The sequence below is a fragment of the Melanerpes formicivorus genome, unplaced genomic scaffold, assembly GCF_026170545.1.
Source record: "Melanerpes formicivorus ecotype bairdi unplaced genomic scaffold, bMelFor1.0.p_v2 SCAF_90, whole genome shotgun sequence".
NCBI classification, from domain to species: Eukaryota; Metazoa; Chordata; class Aves; order Piciformes; family Picidae; genus Melanerpes; species Melanerpes formicivorus.
The window spans coordinates 2,072,724-2,097,776 of NW_027142442.1; the positions used below are offsets into that span (position 1 = coordinate 2,072,724).

At 43.1% G+C, this 25,053-nt stretch overlaps 1 protein-coding gene across 5 annotated transcripts in view; it reads left to right on the forward strand.

The window, feature by feature from the left end:
- Positions 1-25,053, forward strand: part of TTLL5 (tubulin tyrosine ligase like 5) — a 133,489-nt gene that overhangs the window by 66,534 nt on the left and 41,902 nt on the right. For 2 of the 5 annotated variants that reach the window (XM_068165608.1, XM_068165609.1), the window contains exon 30: positions 8,193-8,347. In XM_068165608.1, coding sequence (XP_068021709.1) covers positions 8,193-8,347 — 155 coding nt within the window. Of the gene's footprint in view, positions 1-8,192; positions 8,348-13,853; positions 13,967-17,858; positions 17,916-25,053 lie in introns of those variants that run through there. The other 3 variants (XM_068165606.1, XM_068165607.1, XM_068165610.1) reach the window with 3 other exon arrangements.

Sequence of the window (25,053 nt, forward strand, 5' to 3'; positions counted from 1 at the left end):
TTTACTCTTGCACTGGTGGAGAGGAAGGGAAGTGTAAAGGAAAAAGACATCTCACTGTAACCAGGAAGAGGAGTGAGAAGCCAGGAGATGAAATCCAAGGGGATATTTTTCTTTCCCTTTTCACACAACTCGGCACTGCTGCAGGGCTCTGTATCCTCCATCCCCAGGCTGTTCACACAGGAGCTGGAATTTCTTTTAATACTGGGATCTGTGGCATTAGCAGAGGAAGTGAAAACATCAGTGAAGTTTCTGCAGTGCTTGAACTGAACCCCTTCTGCTTTGAGGCTGCAATGGGATAGGAGCAGAGGCTTTTGTTATGATGCAGAAACATCTGCAGGTTGGCAGAGAGTCACCAAATGGGCCAGGCTGAGCAAGTAGAACTCATGTTATGGGAAAGATTACACCCTGATCATCAAATGTTTGGCAGGACTGTGGCTTATCAAAATCACTCCCACTGGGAGGTTTTGAGGCAGAGAGTGTCTAAATGAAAGCCTGGCCCTTTCAGGGGAAGGGAGTTCAGCCATCCACAGCAGCAGCACTAACTTGGGGTTGGTTTATTTTTTTCATTGTTAAATGGATGCATACGCTGGAGACACTACAAAGGAACTTGCAAGTTTGTCAGGTTTCCCAGGAATGTCTCTGGCAGGTCTTTGTCTGGAACATTTTCTGGAGACTGGAATCCTTGTGCTCTGTATGCATATGTATATCCTGTAAACTGGTAAGCTCTGGGAGCCCAGAAGGAATGTCACAGGCCTTTGGCCAGAGCAGCGCTGGTATATACACAGATTTCACACTTCCCGGCTGGTTAGTCCCGGGTTTTGCCTTCTTCTGGCTGGTAGCTCCTGCAAACTCAAATCTGGATGTAAAATGAAGCTGTTTTAGCATGGAGTGTGGTCAGTAAGGTACCCTGGGTAGCAAAAAGGTGGCCCTAGAAAAATCCATTTGTATTACATGGTTTCTTCAAGGAATTTATAGTATTTTGTGCTGCTATTCAGACAGTCATTGTGTGTGTGTGTGTGTGTGTTACATATTTGTGGTTTGGGAAAGAGGCAGGTTAAGGTCCTGTGATGTTTCCCATACTGGGATGACCTGTTGGATTCCAATATCTTGCTGCAATAAGGAAGGCATGGCAGGGGGACTGTTTCCAATAGTACCGGAAGGCTTGAGCGCTCTGTTAGACCGATTCGTGCAAGTCTCTGCTGGATCACATGTACATGGGAGTTCTGGGGAAGCCAAGAACAGGCAACACACAGACTGAAGAGGGGACAGATTAACAGTGAGTAGTGATATTGTTGTTGCATCTAGGGAAAGTAATCTCTGAAAGCTGAAGGAAGGAAAATACAACCAAAAGTGCAGCAGAATTTATTCTTTCTTTAATGGCTTGTTGTTAGCTCTTCCTCTCTGTTCCTGGGAATAGAAATATTTCACTGATCTTGAAAGCCTCAGGGCTGTGTGTGTCTGAGAGAGGCTTGGCAGGTGAAAACACAGCAACTGCAGAAGCCAAGTAATGCAAGAAAAGAAACATTTCTTGTACAAGGTATTGGATAAAGATGTCATTGCTGGATGAACAGATAGGAATTGAAAGGAAAATTAGGGATTGACTTGGAGGGTCCTGAAGGAATCAAACTGAGCAAACTAGTATGGGAAGGGGACCTACAAGCAAGCTGGTGAGGGACTTGTTAGGGTGCCAGGTAGTGATAGGACTAGGGGAAATGGATCCAAGCTAGAGGAAAGTAGATTTAGATTAGGTTCTAGTCTGGTCAGAGGTAGAGGAGCAATGATCTTAACTGTGTCTTGCCATCCTTGTCCAGTTTTTCTTTGAAGGAAAAGGTTCCTCTGTGAACTGTTGCTGTTCATATATACCTCTGAAACTTCTTGATGGAGTACACTCTGAGACCTTTGTGGCCTTAGGTTTCCTCCTCTTTGACTGTGAACTTTTCATCATATTAAAAGTTTTTTGGGAAAAGAAAAAATGAAGTAGACCTATGGTGACTGCATTCTTTTGGCATCTCTCTTAGTCTTGATCTTTGAAATATGCCTTGAACTCTGGATCTCCTTTCTTCCTCACCAATCAGAATGATCCAAGTGGAAAAGTGAGATATGTGAACTGGAGAGGATACAAGTGATGGCTCCAAGTGAGAGAAAAGGTTGCTAGATTTTGTAGATCTCCAGTCCCCTCCAGCACTTTATAGACTACAGCATGTGACTGGGTCCTGACAGAAAAACCTTCCAGCTGGGGAGTGTGAAGCAGTGCATTGCTCACTCAGGGCTGTAGCACACTGATCAGTGAAACTCAGGATGTTGGTAATGAAAATTTGGGTCATTTTTCCACTCACTGCCAAGAGAGGCAGAGTAACAATTTCTAGTGGTGGTGTGTCCCTCTTCACCATGGTTGACTCCTGTCAAAGAGAAACACTCAGGCTTTTCCTGAACCCTTAGATGCTGATCTGCAGCACTTTTGGGATTTGTTGTTGGTTTGGGGTTTTGGTTGGTTGGGTTTTTAATTTATTTTTTGGCCATTGTTAACATTTAATGCTTTAGCTTATTTGAAACATTAGACAAAATCTAAATGAAGATACTCAATTTATTCTAGGAAAGAGGTTATTAATATAGCTATTTACAAAGGCCTGTAGTGATAAGACAAGGGGCAATGGTTTCCAATTAGAGAAGAGCAGATTTAGATTTAATATTAGGAAGAAGTTCTTTACCATGAGAGTCGTGGAACACTGGAACAGGTTGCCCAGGGAGGTAGTTGAGGTCCCATCCTTGGAGATATTCAAGGTGAGGCTTGACAGGGTGTCGAGGGTTGAGGGGAAGGCCCAGCCTTCTCCCCCCCCTGTAAAGTGAAGGGAAAGAAAAATGAAAGAAAGGGGAAAAAAAAAACACAGCCAGCTCTGGGCAACCTGATCTAGTTGAGGATGCCCCTGCTGACTGCGGGGGGAGTTGGACTAGGTGACCTTTAAAGGTCCCTTCTGAGCCAAGCCATTCTGTGAATTGAATAGAATAGAATAAACCAGGTTGGAAGAGACCTTCAAGATCATCATGTCCAACCCACCTAATCAACTAACCCATGGCACCAAGCACCCCATCAAGTCTCCTCCTGAACACCTCCAATCATGGTGACTCCACCACCTCCCCAGGCAGCCCATTCCAATGGGCAATCACTCTCTCTGTATAGAGCTTCTTCCTAACATCCAACCTAAACCTCCCCTGGCGCAGCCTGAGACTGTGTCCTGTTGGAAGAGTATTATAATGTGGAGGACAAGTGTGAAAGATACCAAGTTTCTCTTCTGCTTCTTGCTTGTGATTTCTTAAAGGTACTATACAGTGGATCTCTGCCAGTAGGTTGCTGTTCATTAGAAGCAAATTCTATACTGGAATTTTTATTCTTCCTATCTATATTTGCAGATTTAATGTTTCCTATTTAAATTGCAAAGCAGATGAAAGCCAAAGCCCACAGATCTTATATGCAGCACCTCTGGCTATCTGTGTTGTGACTTTGCTTTCAATGCAAACTTTTATCAGAAGAGAATTTCTCTTACTAAAACAACACTGCAGAGACCAATTCTCTTATGTCTCTGCTGTCAAGAAAATAAGTGTATTGCAGTCATCAACTTACCTTGTAATGCTTGAACATTACTATTTCTTTAAAGCATAAAAACCCCACCCAAAGATTTTTTGCATTATGCAACAATTTGTCTTTTAGTTTATTAGCACTGTATCAAGCCAGGCATCACATATATGTGCTGTTGGGTTTTGTAACACAAGGCTTTGTTAATCAATATTGTTGTGACAATCTGCATGTTCTTTCCTCCCCTATTTCTTGGTGTTAGATAATAAATAGAAGTACTTCAAGTGGGCTCTCTGCTTTCCATGAGAGCTTGTTGGGATTTATTATCCCATTGTGCTCTGCAGTCAGTGTGTTTCTTTCAGCTTCTGACCTTTTGCCTGTCTTCAGTAGTCTAAAATTTGTGACCAAACTTTATGAATCATTCTATCATGAGAAATATTAGCTGTGTGTTAACTTGCCTTTTACAGACTCCATAGAGAACATACTGATGTGAGGAGAGGTGTTTGAAAATAGGAGTGGTTGAAGAATGCAGTGTGTGTGCACACACATCTCCTGACACACTGTCAGGGTCAGGAAAAAAAATATGCTGAAATCCCTTGCTGCTACTGGAAAACAAGAATCACAGAATGTTGGGGGTTGGAAGAGATCACTAAGTCCAACTCCCCTGCCAAAGCAGGATCACCTAGTGCAGGCTGCACAGGAATGCATCTAGGTGGGTTTTGAAAGTCTCCAGCAAAGGAGACTCCACAGCCTCTCTGGGCAGCCTGTTCCAGTGCTGCATTACCCTCCCAATAAAGAAGTGCCACCTTGTGTGGAGGTGGAATCTCCTGTGTTCTAGCTTGTACCCATTCTTACTTGTTCTGTCACTGGGAGCAATTGAAAAGATTGACACCTTCATCTTGACACCCACCCTTCAGATATTCATGGATGTTGATAAGATCCCCTCTCAGCCTTCTCTTCTCCAGGGTAAATAGGCCTGGTTCTCTCAGGTTTTTTTTCATAGAAGAGATGTTCAAGTCCTGCAATTTTCCTTGTAGCTCTCCCTTGGACTCTCTCCAACAGATCTTACCACACAGGAGAGTTTGAACCTTCTTGATACAACTCAGCATGAAAACTAACTTTATTCATGTAGATCCACACTAATAGCCACCTTCCCTGTTGAGCTCCACTAGCCTGCCTTCCTTGGCTTTGGGATGCTTTTTCTTTTTATCTGGGGGGAAAGGGAGTGGTTCTTTGTTTGCTTTGAGTTGTTTTCCACTGCCACAGTTTCTGAAGCTACAAGCTATTTATGGAGATTTTGATATCTCCTTTGGTTCAGGTGCTATGTTATCTTCTTTGAAGCCAAAGTAACAATTGATTTGCCTCTTTAAAGGCAATAATAGTTTCATCAGGAAGACCAGTGACTAGTAAATGAAGCCACTCTGTTGAGCAGAGATGTGTTGAGGGTGCCCCAGCAATCCACCAAGGCATCACCCTGGCAGGCTAACTATAGCAGCTGAAATGTCTCAGTGCATGGCACAGTAACAAGCAGTAACGCTCCTCTGGGTGGGCTAGTTGCAGCTAAACCTTATACTCTTGCTGATGTTCTCTCCCTCATTCTGAATGCCTTGTCTGCATTTAATCCTGCTGTAGTTTAAACACCTGTCTGTCTGGAATGTGTGAAATGCCCCAACTCTCCATGCTAAGCTATTTGCTCACCTGCTTTGCTTAGAAAGACACCTTTCAAATAAACAGTTATACAGTATTTGAGAGGAAAGCATATCACGTTAATAGAGCAGGATGGAGGCGGGGGGGAGTAATTAATCAGGCTGAGTGGTTTTTGGTATCAAGATGAGGAGAGAAAATTGTGTGGAGTCATCTTCATTTCACACATTGGATGTGTGATCACTGTTGCTGACAAGCTAAGAATTGTATCTGTATCGTATTTCGTTTACCATGTTGGTCTCTGTGTTTGCCTCATTTGCCAGTCATCTTTCTTTTCAGACAATAAACTCTTTGTGGCCAGAAACTGTCATTGTTAGGTATTTGTATAGTGCCTGGCACAGTGAGAACTAAACCTGCTGTGAGGCTCACTGTTATTGCAATGGAAACACTGCAAATTATATTTAAATGTAACAGAAGGCAACAACATTGAAGGGTAAGGTAGGGGCACCCAAAGGACACTGAATTCTGTTTTGTGTATAAGATGAGGAGCACTGCCTCTAAAGATCTTGTTTGAAATTGCTTGTAGTGTTATGAAATTTCATCCCTTTGGACCCTCATGTTCTGTGCTTAAGGTTTAGTTTTCACTTCAGGAAAGGTGAAGAGTTACAGAGAAAACCAGGCTGGAGAGGGGAGTTAAAAAAAAACCCCAAACCAACCCAAAGCCAACCACCAAAACCCCAAAGCATTATGTACATTTTAATATCTACTGGTATTTTCATGTAAATCTCTGGAACAGCAATTTAGGGTTTAAGATTTTGTGCAAGCTTGTAACTGTCTTAAAGCTTCAGATGAAAAATACTCAGTAGTATCTGCTAGAACTTCTCATCTTCCTGGAGAGTCCCTTCACAGTGAGGATGCTGAACTGAATTGCTCTGTATTTGCACCTTTAGAGTACTGAGGTTTGAGGTCCCATTCTCCTGTTTGCTCACTGACCTGGTCTGGGTTGGGAGCCTGCCTGACTGTAAGGCAGAATGAGTGAGAATTCTGTCAAGGTGTGAAGAAAACTAGGATGAGGAGGTTGTGAAATTTGATCACAGACATAATTTGGGAGAGGACACTGAGGACCATTCAGGTGGAAGGACAGAAATGGAAGGAATGGCAGTGTAGAAATCACATCAAAAGGAGCAAGCTGTGGAGGGGAGTAAGGCTAGAACCATTTGGATACAGGGAATGTGAGCAACTGGAAGTGGAACTAAGAACAAAAGCATGGGAAGAAGATCAAATAACTGCTGCCATGGAAAGTTCCAGACCTGAAATGGTGTGGCTCAAGTGCCAGAAGTAGTGGGCAGGCCAGCACTGGAAGTCTGTAGGAATTAAACTTGACTGAGCAGAAAAAAGAGAGTGACACCTGAAATGTAGGAGCTGGGATTGACTGGGTGAGAATAACAACACACAGATAAGGATCAAGAACAGGAAAGGAGAGAGCTGGGAAGGGATGAGATGAAAGTGGTTGCTTTCAGAGAAGTAGGCAAAAGCCTAGTGTATAACTACTCTAATCCTGTTTGGAACTTGGAATAGGAGTTAAGATTTTGAACTTAAAAAGCACTTGGGTACATTGTACTGTTAAACCAGAGGAGGAGTGCCAACCCACTGTGTTGCTGCTTGCAACTTTAGTTCATGTTCCAGAGTTCAGACAGAAGATACAGTGTCCACAGTTCTGCACAAGTCTATTGTAGGTATGAGGGTAGTGTATAGCATGGGACCTGGTATTTACTTGTTTTGAGGAGTTGCACAGAAATCCTGGTGCAAGAGCATTAACATCTCCAAGCTGGAAATTCTCAAGCTATGCTTGAGTTAAGTCACATTTAAATGACTTAACAAGTATCACCTTTGGGATCCAGAGCAGATGCAGGTCTAGTGAGACTCTTCTATCTGTGTCTTACTGGTTACTTGTCTTCCATTAGCTGCAGAAGTTATCAGGGGGGGCAGTACTGCTAGCCTTGCTTGCCATATGACTTTAATCTTGTTGCAGAACCAGGTCTGTTCTGTGCTCCTAAAAACCAGCATGTGATTATGCAATTAAAGGCAACCATAAAATTAATTCTGGCAATGCCTGACTGGGTAACCTTTGCTTTGCAACCTTTGCAGTGTTTTGTAACCTTGGTAAAATGTTTGTGTTTTATTCAATTGTAAACTAATACTATTGTAGCAGGAGCTCTTTCAAGCTGTCTTCAATAAACCAACAGTATCTGCTTGCAGAGTTCAATCTGTCAAGAAGAAGGCTCAGAAAAAGAAACAATGGAATACATTTTATGTCCTTAATAACACAGAGAAAATTTCTGTATAGCTTTATATGGCAAACATGCACCTAACATGATTTTAGGCTGTCATTAACTGGCACATTTGCTTGTTTAAATACTTCTCAGGCAACAACTTCCAATGTTTGGTAGAGTTTGGGTTTGAATTTTTATATTCAAAGGACATGTGCTGTTGGGCTGTGCCTGTAGGAGTGCATAGAAGAGGGGTAGAGAGAGGACAGATGCATGTGGCTGGCTTAGTGACACAGCTCACAGCAACGAGGCAGACTCTCTGGTCTGTGCCTAGGGTCATATGAGCTGCTAGCTTTTAATCAGTGCATATAGAGTTAATTTTTCACATGGCAGGAATGTGATGTTGCTTTGTTATGTTAGGATTTTTGCCCCATCTTTGTCCTTCCCCCCTTTATTCTTCTGTGAATGGGAAGGTTGTTGTTTTAATGCTGGTACTCGAGATGAATTCAAGCATGGTGGCTGTTGGTGTCATCTCTCCCACTGCTTTATGCAGCTAGCACAGTCCTTCTGTATCTGAAGATTTCCCTTTTCTAGCATCATATTTCTTATAGTATATGCTCTATCCAGTTTATTTAGTGACACTTTTCGCTCTTTTCTTTGCTTTTAATTGTTTCTGGTGTCTTCTTTTTATTTCCCCCCCTCTTTAGTTAACAAACCTGAACTTGGCAAGTGGAGCCATAAGCAAGGGGAATGCAGCTGCCCCACAGAGCTACCGGTCACAACTCAACAAAAGAGGGTCATTGCAAGCTGTTCAGTCAGACACTCATATAGCTGACAAACAAGCTCTCCCTTCAGCAGTCAGGTAAGTTAAATTGGCTGCTCCAGCTTTTTGAAGAATACAATGCACTCAGGAGCTGATTTGTAATTTGTATTTGGCTGCTTGCTCAGGAGATGACATCCAGGGGCCTAGCGCTTGTCCTTATCAGGACCACCCTAGAAACTAGCCCTTTGAAAATAGAACTGACAGGTTCATGGTGAAATAAGGATATGGATGAACATATAGAATGAAGGGGAAATGTCTTTCTCTTTGATAATTTCTTATCCTTGCATCTGTAAGTTTAGGGCTCATCTTCATGTTTTTGCTTTTAATCTCAGTTTTTGATTCTTCAAAGATAGAGCAGCATCTTGCAGTGTCAGTAAAATTTCTTTTTCAGATGGCTTCTTTATGCTCTTTATTAAGTTTGGACATGTGAATTTGTGCTTATGGCTGATACACTCATGGACTTCAGTGCAGTGTTTCTGCAGTAAGCCCATTCTTCCTGGGTTTGAAAGAACAGCAAGATTTGCCCCAAGGATTCTGGATCTTGGAAGCAAAGAGCAAGGCGAGCTTGCTGCAGTAGACTAGGCTGAATTCAGGCTCAGAACTGCTGGAGGCTTGAGTTCTTCCTTTGTCACTTAATTAAATATCATTTATTCCTTTGCCTAAGCCTTCATTTTTGTCTTTTAAAATAGAATAATGAGCCAGAGCTTCTCCAACACATGAGTTTAGGACTAGAAAGCACTGTATACATGAAAATACTGATTGTTGTCATCGGTGCTTGAATGCTACTGCAGGAAGATGAGAGGCAGACACACAGTGCACACATGTGACCTGAGTGATCATCTTTTCCCAAATGGATCCTTCAGTAGGAGGATTGGAATGGGATTTGGTAAGCTCCAAGTAAAATTGTTCTTATTTCATCAGTCACTGCTTTTCATCCTGCCTAAAGAGGTGGAATGTGAGAAATGAATTCTTGGCCTGTTCCTGTTCCAGCACAATGTTTGCCTCTGGGATTTGGAGTTAGTGAGAGAGGTGGCAGTAATTCTGCTCTTGGAGCCCAGCCAGGCTGGCTATTACCTAATCCAAATAAAGAACCTATCCAACAGGTGTAAACTGCCTTCCCCTCCTACTTAGCTTGAGAGAGCAGCAGAGTGCAGGCTGTCTTACAGCATCCATTCCTTTCTCAACACCTCTTGCCCCTCTGCATGGACACATAGGTATCACTGGAAGAAGGATTACTGATGGTCAAAATCTTCTGTTGCAGAAGTCACCAATTCACCATGTTGCTTCTGAAACTGTTTCAGTTATACGTTACTGCAGATCTGAGAACCCATCATTTAATGCCTAGAACTCAACTTTGAACAGCTTCCAGGGCTGTGACTCATCTGGCATTGTAGGCAACAGGTTAATGCCTTTAGAAGTTCTGTATATATTTTGTACAGCAATCCAAAAGTATTTCAGAATTGTCCAGTCACAGCTAGTATTGGTTCTGTCTTCACACCTTGTATGAGCCATTTAGTCCTTCAGTACTTCAGTTGCTCTGTTTTTATCCTCAGAGTAAGGGACTGAAAGATGCCTTAAGTTTCTTTATTGAATTACTGTCTCTTCATAGCTGCTTGTCTTGAAGAGCCAGAGTACTTGGGAGTTGAAAGGTTTGTGTAAACCTGGAGAAGAAAAAAAGGGATTCCTGAGGCAGTGCTGGATTGCTTGGGCTATGAACTTTTATTTAATGAGAGAATTCCAGAAGGAATATCAAGGTCATGATATATGGAGATGGCTATCTGGTATTGTAAATGCCTTTCCTGCTACTTGATCTGTTATATTGGAGCAGGCAGTTCATAGAGGGTCATCTGATGGGTGTCAGCCTGCGCTCGGTGCCGGATGACTGTTTGAAGAAAAGCTTCCTGTTTTGTTCCATTAAGGTTCTTGTCTATCAGTTGTAGAATGCGGCAAGGATGGAAATGTTTTGTAAATGAGTCTCTTATCTGGCTTGTTCTTGGCTCCAGTTCAAACATCTGCCTCTGAAACTCAGTCCTTACAGTTCTTGTATGGCTTTGTGGTAAATCTAAGCTGGTTTAGTGCTGCTGAGGCTAGTTTGAGAATTTTGGTTTGATGCTTGCAATCTATAGGATTCAGGTTGTACTTACTGACAACTTTACCTCCTTTTTAATTCCCATTCTCCCAGTACTGACTCATCTACATGTTTCTCAAAAGAAATTCTCCTTTCATTTGTTGAATTCTTTTGGCAATGGGAGATGAGGTGCCAAATCAGTAGTCTGCTCTCCAAAAGGCAAAGGCCATCTTGAATTTGTCATGTAGAGCACAGTTGTGAATATATTAAAATGTTTCTTTGATAAATCTGAACTACTGTGCTTTCTGAGATTGTTAATGGTTTTTGTCACTTTCCATAAACATCGGCACTGTTCCCACTAAAACGATTGTTCAGGCTTTCACTGTGCCCCAGACAAAGAATCTTGCAGGGCTGCTCAAGAGGTGAGATGTTCCAAGTTGTACAGGGGCTTAACTTGTGACTACCTTAACATGGCTGTCAGCCTCTGCCACATTTGCTGCAGCCCTGCCTTTGTTGCTCTCTGTAGCTCACAAAGGCTATGCCAAATCTGCTCTCTTTCTTTAAGTCTAGTCCTGTCTCAGTGCCCTATTTCAATTCTATCTCAGCTTCTCACTGTATCCATCAAAATTGTCATCCTTCCACATTGTTGTAAAGGCACTCACTGTGGTTACATATTTTGTTAGAAGTATTTAATATTCCCATATACAATTTTTATCACATTTTAGTGACATAAGCTGAGGACAGCAACTATGAAAGTGGTTCCTTGTTGTCCATCAAAACTAATTTCCGGTTACTGAAGCCAAGATCTTACTAGAGCTGCTCTTAAAAAAATCATTCTCTTGAAAGCATTCTCAGTTGCATAATAAAGGTCAAACCCAGGTGTTTAAAAGAACGAAGCTTATTGATTCAGAAGCTAAACTGTTGAGTGTCTGTTGACAAATAGTTCCACAATGCCTACTGGTGGAGACAGTAGATGTTCTTAGAGCCTAGCACTGGAATCTGCAACTTCACATCACTTCTTTTTTGAAAAAGACATGAGTTTCTCCTCAAAAAATAACTTGGGCTCTGCAGGTCCCTTAATCTCCAAGACCTGGACCAAAGTCAGTGAGAAAGTTTTCTTTCTAGCTTGTACAGATTTCTGTACTTTCAGTGGGTAATTTGGATTCATGGTAGCCATCCTTGCTCAGATTCATCTTTTAGAACTCCTGTGGGCAGTTGGCCAGAACTCAGCAGTGAGGTGGTCAGTGGTTTTTCAAACCTCTGTTTCATTCTTCTTTCATAACGTCTTTCTCAAACTTGAAGTACATTCTTCTTTTAAAGTACTCTGCATATTTTTTTCCCTTGGTCCTTCTGACAGATTTATCTGGCTTGGTTAGGGCAGGTAGGCAAGCAAACTTCCCTGTCATCAATTAGAGGGTAGAATGGCAGTCCAAATTATACCAGACAGCCTGGGAGGGCTGCTGCAGTCAGAAATGAAGAGATTATCCTCTTCTCAGTGCTTGACATGCCTGAAATACCTCTTAGCTTATTTCAGCCAAGATGCTCAGATTCATTGAGAAATGATGTTTTGTTGGCAGGCTGTGTAATCTGGGTTAAACTTTAGAAACCCAGACTTCTTCAATTGTCCCATCTAAGGCTTTCTAAGTTTAATTTGCTCTGTCATTCTCAATGATAGTAATAGTGGCAGCTGTTCAGGGCTTCACAGACTCTGCTGCATGTACCTGCTGTATGTCCAGGTTCCCAAACAGGTTCTGCTTTGTGCATTTGCACTTTTTTCTTGTCTGGAAGTATCGAATAGGGTGGGAAAATAGGAGATGCTTCCCAGACATTTGGCACCTGAGACTTTTAGGAACTCCAAACAGTATGTATGCCTTGACTCTGGAAATAGCTGGTGTGCAGTAAGCCTGCAGCTTTTTGAAGGAATCAAGCTACATGCCCACTCATAGCATAGTCAGAGTATTCACATAGTAGGTGCTTTTGGGTCACATTGCATATATTGCTTCTGTACAAACCAGCTGAAAATATGGGTGCAGGAAATCTACTTTAAAACATTAACCTCCTGTGCCTGTTCTAATACCAAGTATATATCAGTTTGTATCCCAAAATTCTACACAGAAAAATGATGGTTCATTCCACACCTTTGCACACTGCAGCTGTGTATCTCCTGACAATCTTATACTGCTTTTACAGTCTCCCAGTCCAGGACCTCCTTTTTAATCACTGGCCTTCTTAGCCTCTGCTGGCTAGAGAATGCTTTCTATCTTCCTTCCCCACCTAGTGCTTACTACTGCTTTGTGTCAGTTTTGTTTACTGCTAGGGGTATAGGTACTACATGCTTTAGGTTTCAGATGTTCTGCTTTAGTCATACTAAGTATATGTTCTTTGGACCTGTGAGTTTTTTGTTGAGTCTCTGATCTCTTTTGAGAGTGTGTTTTGTGCTAGTGCACGTGACTCCTCTGTTTCCAGTGAAGCTCTGAGCTTTGTCAGAATGGCTCCAGACAGCTGTCACAGGCTAACTGTGGTTCACCAGTCCTGAGCCTTTGTGTCAAAGGTGTAGCTTGCTGTGTTTGACATCAAGGAAAGATGAAAGTGGCTTCATTGTTTCCTCTATTTTAAGTTTTGAAGCTGTGGTAAGAAATCAGGCTTGGACTCTGACTAGACAGGCTCTGAAGAGCTGAGAGAGGAGTGATGCAGGAATAGCCAAGAGGTAGACTTGGTGATTCTCACAATCATAGAGTGAGCAGTTGATGGGACAATATTGGTTTTTTTCAGTACTTGTGTGGATTTAGCATGGCAGAGGTATCATGAATGCTGCAGTAGAGGTGAGAAAGAGCTATGTATGTGCTTGCAGCTAGAGGTAAGGAGGAGGGAATTCCCAGGGAGCTTGGCAGCTTACACAAAGTTTTTGTAACAAAGAGAAATAAATTTATTCTTATATGTGCCTTGCCTTGTAGTTTTCTGCATCTTAAGAGTTGATAGTGACTTTATCTTCTAAATTATTTGTTCAAGCTCCCAGTTAGAGGCTGTCTCACTGCTGTCCTGTGCTGCACTTGCCAAGTGGCTGGAGCCAGTTTGTTTGCACAGCATCAAGGTGCAAGCTGACTTGGGAGACTGTGCTCCACTGGTGCCTTTGGAAGAAATGGAGGGAGAAAGCAGTAGGCACTGAGGGCTGCATAATAGGCCTTCAGTTCTGTTTGAGCAAACTGCATTGACCTTAACACCTCCCTAGCTAAGCAGCACAGAAGTGCCAGATCAGCAGCACTGAGTTGTGCTGTTGGTAACATAGCCATGCATCTCTCCCATACTCGTCATTGCTTGTCCACTTCTCTTTTCTCCTTGTCCCTTTACCCTAATGCCCAAATTAAATTTATCTGAGATGCAAGAGTAATTGAGGGTGGGTACAGTGATTTTTTTTTTTTCTTTTCTTTTCTTGTTTTCTTTTTCATGACCAATGCTCTGTCTGCATCTCCTCATCAGCTGTGTCATGCTGGTTCTGCCTGCAGGCCTCGAGAAGCAGCGTTTCTGAGAAGCCTGCCTTTGGAGTTTGGTCTATTATTACTTCATGCTTGGAGGAAGTTTGAGGAGGGCAGGTGAAAAACAGAAGTACAACCTGGATAGCTGTGTGTTCTTGCAACTCACCTGTCTCTAGTTTGTGTGTGTTCTTCCTCTATGTGTGCCTATTTGTGCCTGTAAGAGCCTTCTGCTGCCTTGGCAACCTCTTGAAGTTTTTTGGGAGTTTGATGGGCTGGGTTTGGTTTGGGTTGTGGTGTTGGTTTGTTTTTTTTCATGTGGGGTTTTGTTTGTATTGGTGTGGTATTTTGTGTTGTTTATTTGGTTTTGTTGGGTTTTGTTGGTGTGGTGTTTTGGGTTGTTTGGTGTTACGGTTTTTGTTGGTTAGGTTTTATTTGGGGTTTGGTTTTTTTGGTGGTGGTTTTTTTTTCATGCCTCCCAGGGTCACCAGTGAGAGCCTATTAGCTGTGGCAGTGAATTGGCTGACAAACTTGAGAAATAATGAATTACCTTGTATTTTTTTTTAAACATGATTTTTTCTAGAGACACAAAATATATATGAAAATTATACATGTAAAAATAAACATATATAGGTCACAGTAAAGAAACTTGTGATGGCAGGTCTGATCACTCTCCCTCCCGCTCAGAAGTTGCCCTGAGCCTCAACACCATGGGTTGGCACAGTCCAAGCAGGATCCCTGCTTCCCGTAGCCAGGCCTTGGCTCTGTCTGCCTGGAGCCTGCGGGAGAGGGAAGGCGGAAAGCTCGTGACTTGCCCAGACAGTCTGAGGCCTGGCCCTGCAGCCTGGGCTCCCCAGACGCTGTTGAGTCGGACTTGGCTGGCAGCCGCCGCGCTGTTACTTTTCCGAGGTAATGAGCGAGATTAATCGCAGGACCCTTTCCAGAGGCAAAGGGGTTAGGGCCACGTGCAGGGAGACCATAGGAGCCGGGGAGCGGGAGGCGAGAGCTGGGGGCCTCGCAGCAGGGCAGAGTGCTGCACTGGCAGACTTGTGTCAGTGTGGCCTCTCCACTCAGCACTTCTTGAGAGGCTTTGCTGGAGCTGCTGCCTGCAGCCTCCCTTGGGCTGGCTCTAGCTGAGCACAGGGGACATAATCTGCATCACCTGTTTCTGTTGGCCTTGGGTGGTTATGGGTTTTGCAAACAGCTCTCGATATTTGAAGGGAAAGGCTTCTTTTTGACAGCATGATTTTTCCTTCTGGGAAGATAGGATCCTTCCCGTTACTCCCAGCAAGCAGCCGATGTTGGTAGGTAAACAGAGGATTCGTACTTTCCCCCAAGCCAGCAGTGCATTTGGATTTTCTCATTTCAGCTGCCTTCACAAACTGACCTTACCATAATGTAAACATGGGATTTGTCACCCTGGACTGCTTCGAAGGGACTGCCACCACCACCTTAGCAGAAGCCCAGAAAATGTGCTGGTGTGCAGCAGTGAAATTCCCTGTCTGGGAGGGAAGCTTGTTCTGTAGCAGCTGGTGTGTAGTTCTCACAATGCTTTTTGTTCCACTTGGTCTAGTGTGTAGGTTGTCCATCATATATTTTCACTTTCTAGAAAGTGAAAGTAGTGTCACTGAGCAGTAGTAGTGAGTTCCAAGGGTGAATTATGTATCATGCAAAAGTTTCCTTTTTAAGTTTCCCCCCGCAAATTTGCCAAAAGTTTCTGCGCCTTTGTTACTTGAAGGCAAACAGAAATGCTTGATTGATTTTTCTGCACTACTTATTCTGTTTCTTTTATCTCTTCCCTTACTTGTCTCTCCAAAGCTAAACATTCCCCTTCTTCTCAAGCTGTAAATGGAAATCTATCTAGCCTTCTAATAATTGTCAGGTTGTATTCATAGAGGTGACAAGGAACAAACCCAGTGCATCAAATAGGAGCACAACACTGTGTCTTTCTTTTCTAACTCATAGCTTACATATACTAATAATTTGCTGGCTTCTGACTCTGCTAACCACTGAATTTTTTATCCATATGCAGTTGTTTTTCTTTGATTATTGCAGTAGATGTAAAACTGAACAACAGGTACAGCCAGTTCATGCTGACAACAAGGCTTTTTTTCCTCTTTTTTACCTTTATTCCTTACCAGTCAACACTTCTCTTCCTGCTTTCAGCTGCCACCAGTGGGCTTCATTGGGTGTGAGTGAAGTCACATACTGTTTTCTGTTTCAATAAGCATCTTATTTGATATAGAACAAGTTGAAATCTGAGTGTCTTGCACAATTTGACTCATAACCTCCCCCACCTCCACCCTGATCTTAGATCTCTCTGAGATACCCTGTGTAGGTTCTAGATATTGCATGGTGCGAAGTGAACAGCAGGTCTCCCATTCCTCTGCATTTATTTTAACCTCCCAATCACCATTAAAATGTTTGCTTTCTAGAGAGTTGTTCAGAGGGTTAATGTGGCTGCAGCTCTCACTTCGGTTGCTCTTACAGGGGAGATCGTGTCTGCTGCTGCCTACAGCCTTCTAGGAATGAGGGGTGCTCTATGGGAACAGCTCAGGCCACAGCACTCTTTCTCTCTAGAGGAGCTCTGAAAGGGTTACAAGGGAGCCTTGGCTGTTTCTTTGAGCTATTTGGAAAAGACGGGCCTCAGACAGCTTGGCAGGAACCTGGAGCCCTGTTTTTTCCAGCCCAGCCCTTCCTTCTGCACAGAGCTGTCAGGGAATCCCACAAATGTCTGGTTTCTCCCCTTTCCTATTTTATCTTCTTTTTTAAGCAATATTTTTATCCATCCCTGGCTCTTCCCCAGACAAGGACCTCAAGTTTTGTCCATTGATTGGTCTTGCAGGTAGTGAGGTAGAAATGCAAGCCTTGCTGCCATGCCATGGCTGTTGGAATTAGTTCACACTTGTGCAGCTGAGAAGGGCATTGGGAAGCTTCCCAGAAGAGCATCCTTTCTGGCATTGATCTTAGGGCAGGTCCATCTGGCCTAAGAACAGAGGGATTGAATGGGCCCATCTGTGAACTGTGCTATTCCTGTGGGTCACAGTGAGGCAGTTTGAAATCTCAGAGCTGCATGTTCTGTATCCTGTCTCCCAGGCACACAACAGAGTGCTGCTCTGTAAAAATGGAAATGCCCTTTCCAAGCCAGGCTTATGAAGGACAAGACAGATTAACAACTTTTCCTCCATTTGCCTTATATTCTACAGGGCTGCCCTGAAGTTGAACTAGTTGTGAATATTTCTAAGATTTCCAGGTCTGCCTTATACCTTTCCACATCAAGAGAATTGAGGTGTCTAGGGGGTGGTGTTAGAAATAAAGCTTGGTCTCTAGTGAGCACAATGATCTTGAACAGCTGTGTTGAAGACATTTATGTTGTGTATCTGAGAAAGGGAAATCTGCATTAAGATTATCATGCAATCTTGGTAAACCTGTCAGATGTTGGGAGCTGAGAGTGATCTGAGGTCTGTGTGGAAAACCTTGTCCAAAAGGCAGCCCTCATGTGGGGCAGTCCCTGGAAAAGTCTCTGAAGTCAGCAGCCAAAGAGCCTGGAGTCAAGTGGAGATGAGTTAATGGTTTCAGGTTTTGGTGTTTCATCCTGTGATTTAAATGGGCATTCCCTGCCAAAAGTACAGAGAAAGCCCTCTTCTGTCCCCAAAAGTCTTAGTCAGCCTTCCCTATGGAGATTTTGCTTTGTCCCCTAATTTTCACCACCTTTCAGATCCAGGAAGTTTAGTGGCTGACAGAAGAGTTTGTGAATTGTATTCTGTTGGCTCTGTCATAGCCTGTCCTTTCCCAGGGTTTCTCTGGGCTGCTGGTATCAAGCAGCAGCTGTTTGCAAGCAATGCAGGGCTCCAGCATTTAACAAAAAACTGCTTCTTTTGAAAAAGATGGAGGTGGGGTGGTGGGGAATTGTAAAACCAGTCAGTACTATGCATGTTGGAGACAGCTTTGCTTGGTGATTGTGTTCACTAGTTCAGATGTTTCTGAAGTGTGCATATATTGTCATCTGCAGAAGATGGAACAACCAGAACTCTGCTGTGGAATGCCAGCTTTTTGCTTGCAGAATAGGGTGAGTGACAATCACAGGTAACATTTGTCATGATAGGACTTTCTTAGTCTTCACCCAACACTGTGTGCTATCAGCTAGAGAGTAGTGTGGCCAAAAAGCTCTGAGTAAGAGGCCTTGGTTTATAACAAGCAAGAAGGGATTTTTGGTGGCTGAAGAAAGCTGGTTATTGTGTTGTCCAGGAATGGTGCCCACTACCAAGTTTAAGGGCACTATTAAAGGTAGGCTCTGCAATGTCAGGATGGAAATGCTGATGTGTCTGGAGTCCTTCATCCTGAGCAGTTACTTCTAGGCTTTCATTCTATGACAATAGCTGAAAGATGAATATCCTTTAAAAAAACCTCAAATAAAAAGAACAAGCTAGGTAGTGCTTGCAGATACCACAGTTTCCAGACATTCTCCTGTTGCACTCACTGAACTTATATTAACATTTCTCATCCAGTTACTCTCCACAGCAAACCAACTGGGGAGAGGCCAAAGCAGCCTAGCTGATCCAAGTCTACTGAAAACTGGCCCTGAGACAACAACCTTTAGTAAAAGGAATTTCAAAGTGAGAGAGCCTTATCAAAGACACTGTTTATGTTCCAGCTGCTGGTACCCATGATGTTGCATGGCTCCTTTGCTTGAATTTCAGACTGCATCTATCTCAGTCGATGTCTTCTTCCACTGCCTTTTCTATCTTTCTTCTACCTGACACTTGGGACTTGACTTAACTCAGATGGCACTAATTGGTCTCAGGAAATTATCTGGAAGTGCTGCACTTGCTACTTGGCAGCTGTCTGCCAGGCATGCTTAGTCTGGGCAAGAGTCACCCACTGGAGCAAAAGGGCTGTGGTTTGTGTTCTTAACTCTTTTGTACGTGTAAAGAATTCTTCATTTGCTTGTTGCTGAAAAAATATTATAAACATTATTGTAACATTTTCTCTGAAGAATGTGAGCAAAGTTGGGCTGCAGATGTCTTCAGTGTTGACAACTGAGTTTTCCTCAAAATTCAGCTCAGAAAACTTTCTGTTTTGGTAGACTATGGAGAGGAGGAGGAAACCCAGGTGAGGACCATCTGTTTGGGTTGTTTGTATTTTTGGTATTGGGATAAAGATGCTGAGGAGCAAACAGGTGTCAGCTTCTCTTTGCTTACCATTTTGAAAAGCTGCAGATGCTGACACTTCAGATTGAGTAAGTTTAAGAATTTTGTTTCTTGCTGCTGGTGACTGAGTATAGATCCTCAGTGAGGTAACAGTCGTATCAATAAAGGCTAGGAACTGTTTGACCTTGCAGATCCACATCTATGTTTACAATTACTACAGCATTTTCAGGGACTTTTCTTTTCTGAGATCTTAGCCCCAAAGCAGCATAAATGGAATGAAATTCTTTGTCAGAAGCTCAGGTTTGACACCTGTGTTGGTCTTCATGATAGTGACAAATATGTTTCTAGGATTTATGGCTTTTGTCACTGTCATGGCTTCAGCTGAATATGCTGCTGATATTCAACACCATGCTGTCATTATGGCAGCTTATAAATGAAACTGCTGGCTGGAGCAAAGTATGGTGGGTCTTGAAGTTCAGATTGTAAGGTGAAAGGCTTCCTCTTCTGGTTGCTGCCTCCAGTTTCTGGGATGATGGTCTTTTCCACTGGGCTGACTTCTTTGTGCTTGGGTGAGGGGAACTGTTTTTATCACTGGCTTCTGCTACTTCATTTTGCTTGTCTGCAAATAGGTTAAGGAATTGTGCATTCTATTTCAGTAAACTTCTTTATCTCAGTCTAGGGTCTTTTTGTGTGTTACTTTCCCCCATGTCTCTCTGGGAAAAGGGGGCTCGTGAGAGTAGGCTGCGTTAACCCAGCACAATCTGTTATGAACAATAATTCTGAATTTCAAATGAGAACTTTCCAGCACTCATTAAAGACAACATGCTATGTGCAAGGTAGTGACTACTTCTTCTCATGTCTGTTCCCTAAACAACCTTGAACTGATTTCTTGAAATGATTTCTTAGTGTTCCATTCAGTATATTTCTGATCTGAGCTCCACTAGAAGATGCTTAGGCTGGATGTTAGGAAGAAGTTCTACACAGAGAGAGTGATTGCCCGTTGGAATGGGCTGCCTGGGGAGGTGGTGGAGTCACCATCATAGGAGGTGTTCAGGAGGAGACTTGATAGGGTGCTTGGCTGCATGGTTTAGTTGATTAGGTGGTGTTGGATTAGTTGATAGGTTGGACGCGATGATCTTGAACATCTCTTCCAACCTGGTTTATTCTATTCTATGCTTGGGTTTAAGAGTCTTTGACAGGCTCATGAGGCTTTTCACTTCTCTGTAAATATCCTCTGGTGGATGGTCATTTGAACAGGAGTTAAAGGCTTTCCAACTCAGGCAGTAAACGTGGCAAGGAGAACACAATCTCATCTGTTGTGAAGAAAATAAACTGGGAAAACAGGAAGATCTAATCACAGGCTCTTGAGACTAGACTAGACTAGACCAGACCAGGTTGGAAGGGACCTTCAAGATCATCGCGTCCAACCCATCAACCAATCCAACCCACCTAAACAACTAACCCATGCAACCAAGCACCCCATCAAGTCTCCTCCTGAACACCACCAGTGATGGTGACTCCACCACCTCCCCAGGCAGCCCATTCCAATGGGCAATCCCTCTCTCTGTATAGAACTTCTTCCTAACATCCAACCTAAACCTCCCCTGGCGCAGCCTGAGACTGTGTCCTCCTGTTCTGGTGCTGGCTACCTGGGAGAAGAGACCAACATCCGCCTGTCCACAACCTTCCTTCAGGTAAATTCTCAGAGAGAGCCCCAAAAGTGATTTGTCAAAGACTTTGCTGCTCTTAAGATGAGGTGCATTGATAAACACATCTCTTCCAAATAAAGAACTTCACATAATATCTTCAGAATATTCTTCAAGAGAGTGAGATTTGGATTGCTAATTACAGGGATCCTCCCTAGCCTTCCATTTTCAAAACTCCTTACTTTCCCCACCCCCAACCAAAAAAAAACCCAAAAGTTGAGAGCTTATCCCTTATGAGCAGTTGTAAAAAAACCCCTGCCTCTAAAGATGTGTTGGAACAGCTGCCTTTCATAAAGTTTGGGTTTGAATATTGAGAACTTGCTAATCTTTCTTCAGTTTCAAACTCTCAAGAAGGAGCTGCGTTTTAATTGTAGAACCAGAGACTTGTGCTGGTTAGAACAGACCTCTAAGATACGAAGTCCAACCATCAACCTAAGACCATGATCTTTAAACCAGGTCCTCAAGTGCCATGTCCAAATACATAGTTGGGGTTTTTAATTTCACTCAAAAAAATCCCCAAGAACAATTACTTTCTCTGCTGTCTATTAAAGCTCACAAATACTTTAGTGCTTTTCTTTTGAAGCATATCAATAAAATGTATATAATACATTTTAAAAATGATGGTTAAATAAAATAATAGGTGCTGGTAAAATCCTTTTGAAAGCCCCTTTTCAATAACTGGATTATTCTGCTGTGTTTCAAGCAATTTAGATCCTATCCATTTTCAGTCATTTAAACATTTTGTCCTTCTGTTCAGGACATTGGTTGCATGACTGATTTTTTTGCTTTCTTGGTGGTCACACTTATGTTTTCATTTATTGATGGAATTGCACTTTCTTCCTACTGATGCTATCCTAAATGATTTACATAATGTGGTATCCTCTACTATCTCTGCTACACAGAATTATAGAATGGTTTGGGTCAGAAGGAACCTCCAAAAGTCATCTAGTCTAACCCCCTCTGTAGTAACCAGGGACTACCTCAACTAGATCAGGCTGCCCAGGGCCCTGCCAAACCTCACCTTGAATATCTCCAGGGATGGGGTCTCAACTACCTCCTGGGGCAACCTGTTCTGGTGTTCCACTACCCTCATGGTAAAGAACTTGTTCCTAACATCCAATCCAAATCTACTCTTCTCTAGTTTGAAACCATTTCCCCTCATGCAATCACTACAGGCCTTTGTATCACAGTATTTCTAAGGTTGGAAGAGACCTTGAGGATCATCGAGTCCAACCTGTCACCACAGACCTCATGACTAGACCATGGCACCAAGTGCCACATCCAATCTCCTCTTGAACACCTCCAGGGATGGTGACTCCACCACCTCCCTGGGCAGCCCATTCCAATGACTAGTGACTCTCTTGGTGAAGAACTTTCTCCTCACCTCCAGCCTAAACTTCCCCTGGTGCAGCTTGAGACTGTGTCCTCTTGTTCCGGTGCTGGTTGCCTGGGAGAAGAGACCAACCCCTTCCTGGCTACAACTTTGTCTCTCCCTCCAACCTTCTTGTAGGCCCCCTTCAAGTACTGGAAGGCTGTTATCAGCTCTCCCTGGAGCCTTCTCTTCTCCAGGCTAAACAACCCCAGCTCCCTCCATCTGTCTTCGTAGCAGAGGTGCTCCAACTCCCTGATCACTTTCATGCCCTTCCTCTAGACCCACTCCATCAGGTCCATGTCCTTTGTGTATTGAGGGCTCCAGACCTGGATGCAGTACTCCAGTGTAGGAATGCAAGTTACCATTAACTTCTAGGTTGTTTGGCTGATAGGAACAGAATGTGGGGTTTGACTAGATCCCTTCCAACCTCTAACATCTGTGATTCTGTGTGATACCTCACATCCTGTGATTCTGTAACAGGATTCACAAAGCCCACTCTTCTTCATTATTGGTATTTGCTAAACAGAACAAATTCCTCAATGAGTTATGACCTCTAAAGCATTGCAGAACCTGAGTATGTGAGTGTAGGCATTAGGCCTATGTTACTCAGGAGTGTTTCTGTGAAAGGAGAGAACTGTGGTGCTGCCTGTTTTGTTGCTTGAGTGCCCCACTCTGAAACTGTCTAAATGCTTGATAGCATGTAACTTCATAGTCTGACTTTTTTCTGTTGCTACAGAAGGCATGGTTGGTTGCACCTTGTTTATCAAAGTCTCACTCTGATGTTTACACTGTATGTTGTGTTAGGTAGCAAAGCTAGGTAACAACTGCTCTTGTCCTTTGCTTTCAGTTTTTTCTAGTGTCTGTTACTTGCCTTTTGCAAGAGCTTGCTTGTGCTCATACACTCCAGCTAGTCTCCAGAGAGCCATAAGCACAGTACACAACATGAAGATTAACCTCTTTGCAAATGTTACTGTGGTTCAGCTCAAACCATCTGGAAGCCATGTTTGAACTCTTAGTTGTCTTTAGTGCAGGCTCATTCTCTATGAGATGCCCCAGTTGTAGCCTTCCTGAGAAAAGGCTGCTCTGTTTAGAACGTTGCTGAAACATCATGAAAGGCATCAAGCAGGAAGAAATGGCATATAATGGAGATTTCTTGATCTGACACTGGATGCTATTGTTATTGTCCTCTCTTGATGTGCCTTATCTGTGCTGGGAGGGGTCTCTTGAAAGGACATTATTCCACTAAGTGGCTCAGCTATTTCAGTCTGCCCTTATAAGGGTTTAGTATCTGCAGCTGCATCTTTGATGTTCTCATGCTTAACATTACATGCAATCACTTGGTGAAATTCCTGAGGTAGTAATTCCATGGTTCCCATCTGTGTTGCTGGGACTGGGAGCTGCTGACTAATTATACAATTTTCTGTGTGTGCTGTAGGAAACAATTCCGGTTTGGCTCTGGAAAAAGGGATTGGGTTGGACCAGAATATAGGATTGCATAATTATTTTTTTTCCCCTCTGTAGCTTATGAAAGCTACTGCACTTCCTTCAGAGATACCTGCTCTTGGCTTTTGGTTTCCAGAGTCATTAGTTGCCAAGTTGCATCCTAAGGAAACAGCACCATCCCTAGTTTCCTGTGCTTCTCAAACCACAAAGGGAAAAGGTGGATATAGTGTGCAGCTGGGATGACCAGCAGAGTTGTCACCACTATGTCATAGACTCTTCTGTCCACATTGGTGGAGGAAACATGACAGAGATGGGTGCCTGTTCAAATGGATAGGATTTAAAAGCTTTTCTTTTTTTAGGTGCTGCAAATAACAGTCTCTACCTCCTAGCCTGCAGTTGTAGGTAAAGGCAGGAATCTCACCTAAAAGGCTTCAAGCTCCAGGTGATCCATGTAAGTTCTGTGCAACTTGAGCATCTTTTGCAGGCAGGATCTGACAGAAAGGGATCTTTCAACAAATCCTAGACAAGTCTGGGAACTGCCTTTTAGAATGTGCCAACTCTTTGTGCTATACAATACAATTACCTGAACATCCTCAACTCATCTTCCTTTAACGGGCTGTCATCAGATTTAGCAGTTTCCTGACAAGAGATACTGACCCAGTTTACTGAGGTGAGCTTAGGCCTTTTCTGTATTTTGAGGTACAATCACTAATTCCCTGTTTTCTGTGCTTAATTGTGGTCTGTCAGCTGGCCTGCTTGGTCAGCACGTGCATCACTGCCTGCTGGGGAAGGGAGACAACTGAGCAATTTGGGACTCTCCCACAATTTTCCACTCCACCACCTGCTTTGGAAATGGCTGTAGAACTGCCAAACATGCTGAAGTGGTTAAGTGTACCAGCTCCTAAAGAAGCTGAAGGGGAGGGGTGGGTTTTGCCTGATAGGTTTTCAAAGGCAGCTGAGACTTTGAAGTTCTGTTTTAGCAGCTGCCAGGTATGCTGTCTCAGCTTTTTGCAGCACTTCTACCCCCAGCCTTTGTGTGTTGCATTCTTCTTTACAATTACAGTGCCAGGACCCAGAGAGGGAAATAGAAGAAAATTAATTAAACCAAGAGTGTGGGCATTAGCAATAGTGTTACTTTATTATATTTTCACCCTTTCAGTTGTAGCATGTGGTGCTATGTGTCAGTGAATCACCTTGCACTTGCTTGGGCCTATTAGAGGAATGCATTTGTTTTTCTATGCTTTTCTTTGCCTTTCTAATTACTGCTTCTTTACCTCTCTTCTGCTTTATGTTCCTTCCCAAAATAACCATGTAATTTTAACCTTTTGTTCTGTAATGGCCATGTGAAATAGAGATTTATATCCATGATGTCCTAGAACTCCTTGCTGAGACTAGAGACACTCAGATCATCTTTCCAGTTTGGAAAGAGAAACAGAGAAATGTGTCAAAAGCTTCCTATAAAGCCTCTGTTAAAGCAGGGACATCACTCACTGCTGTATCTGCTGGTGGCAGTTAGCTGGGAGTTTCCCTTTTGCC